At 46.3% G+C, this 1,141-nt stretch overlaps 1 protein-coding gene across 1 annotated transcript; it reads left to right on the forward strand.

The window, feature by feature from the left end:
* The first annotated feature begins 116 nt into the window (after positions 1-116).
* Tsp_14263 (ribonucleo protein) lies at positions 117-911 on the forward strand. The gene has a single exon (XM_003371040.1). The coding sequence runs from the start codon at positions 117-119 to the stop codon at positions 909-911; it is 795 nt and encodes a 264-aa protein (XP_003371088.1).
* Positions 912-1,141: the final 230 nt, after the last annotated feature.

The following is a 1,141-nucleotide window of genomic DNA, read 5'->3' on the forward strand; positions in this document are numbered from 1 at the left end:
AAAAGCAGTTCAGGAACGAATTGAATTGTGCGCAGCTATTGAGAGGTTTAATTCGTCGCGACAAGGTGCGCAACGTTTGTTGTCAGCAACACATTTGGCAAGCCCTGCTGAAAGAGATGCCGTTGACGGCAACGGTTCGCACTTTGAATCGAATGACCGTCGCTGGTCTTCTGATACCCGGAAGTGAAGCTACGAATTTGGTTGTGGAACGTTTGAATGACACCGAAGCACTTCGAGCCGCCAGAGTGCACCCGATGGCTCTGTTGCTGGCGTATGTTAATTATAAAGAAGGTAGAACGTCGCACAGCAGATTGAGATGGGATCCAGAACCGACCGTGGTCGCCGCCTTGGAGCGAGCATTCTACCACTCTTTCGGCAATGTGCTTCCAACTGGGAAGCGGCTGTTGATTGGCTTGGATGTGAGCGGATCGATGTGCGCATCGATCAGGAATACCAGTCTTACCGTGAGAGAGGCGTCGGCAGCGATGTGCATGATTCATTTCCGCACGGAACAGACGGCAGATTTGATGGCTTTCACCAGTGTGCCGACTGAACTGAAGATGCCCAAAAATATTACACTGGATAAATTTTTGGAAGAAATTGAAGATTTGGATTTCGGTGCCACTGACTGTGCTATGCCGATGCTTTGGGCGTTGAAAAATCAAAAACTTTACGATGCGTTTATTGTTTACACCGACTGTGAGACTTGGGCTGGACGGGTGAAGCCGGCGACCGCGTTGCATTTCTACCGTGAACGTACAGGTATCACTGACGCTAAGCTGATTGTTGTGGGCATGGTCTCTGCTGGTTTCACCATTGCCGACCCGAACGACAACGGCATGCTGGATGTGGTCGGTTTCGATCCTGCCACACCGGATGTAATGCATCAATTTATCGTCGGTGAAATTTGAAAATCCTTATCAATGATTCCTTGATTCTTATTATTTCTATTTTTATCCTTCTACCAATTGAAAAATTGGGTATAATTTCGAATGATCGATTATCTTAATTATTACTCGAATTGTTATTTGCTATTAGTTTGGTGAATTTGTAATAATATAGATACGGCGCCTAGATGGAGGAGGGGGGGGGGCGGGAAGAAAAAGGCATTGACGGGAATTTTTGAGTTAATTGATAATTA

This window comes from Trichinella spiralis, assembly GCF_000181795.1.
Source record: "Trichinella spiralis strain ISS 195 chromosome Unknown Scfld104, whole genome shotgun sequence".
Classification (NCBI taxonomy): domain Eukaryota; kingdom Metazoa; phylum Nematoda; class Enoplea; order Trichinellida; family Trichinellidae; genus Trichinella; species Trichinella spiralis.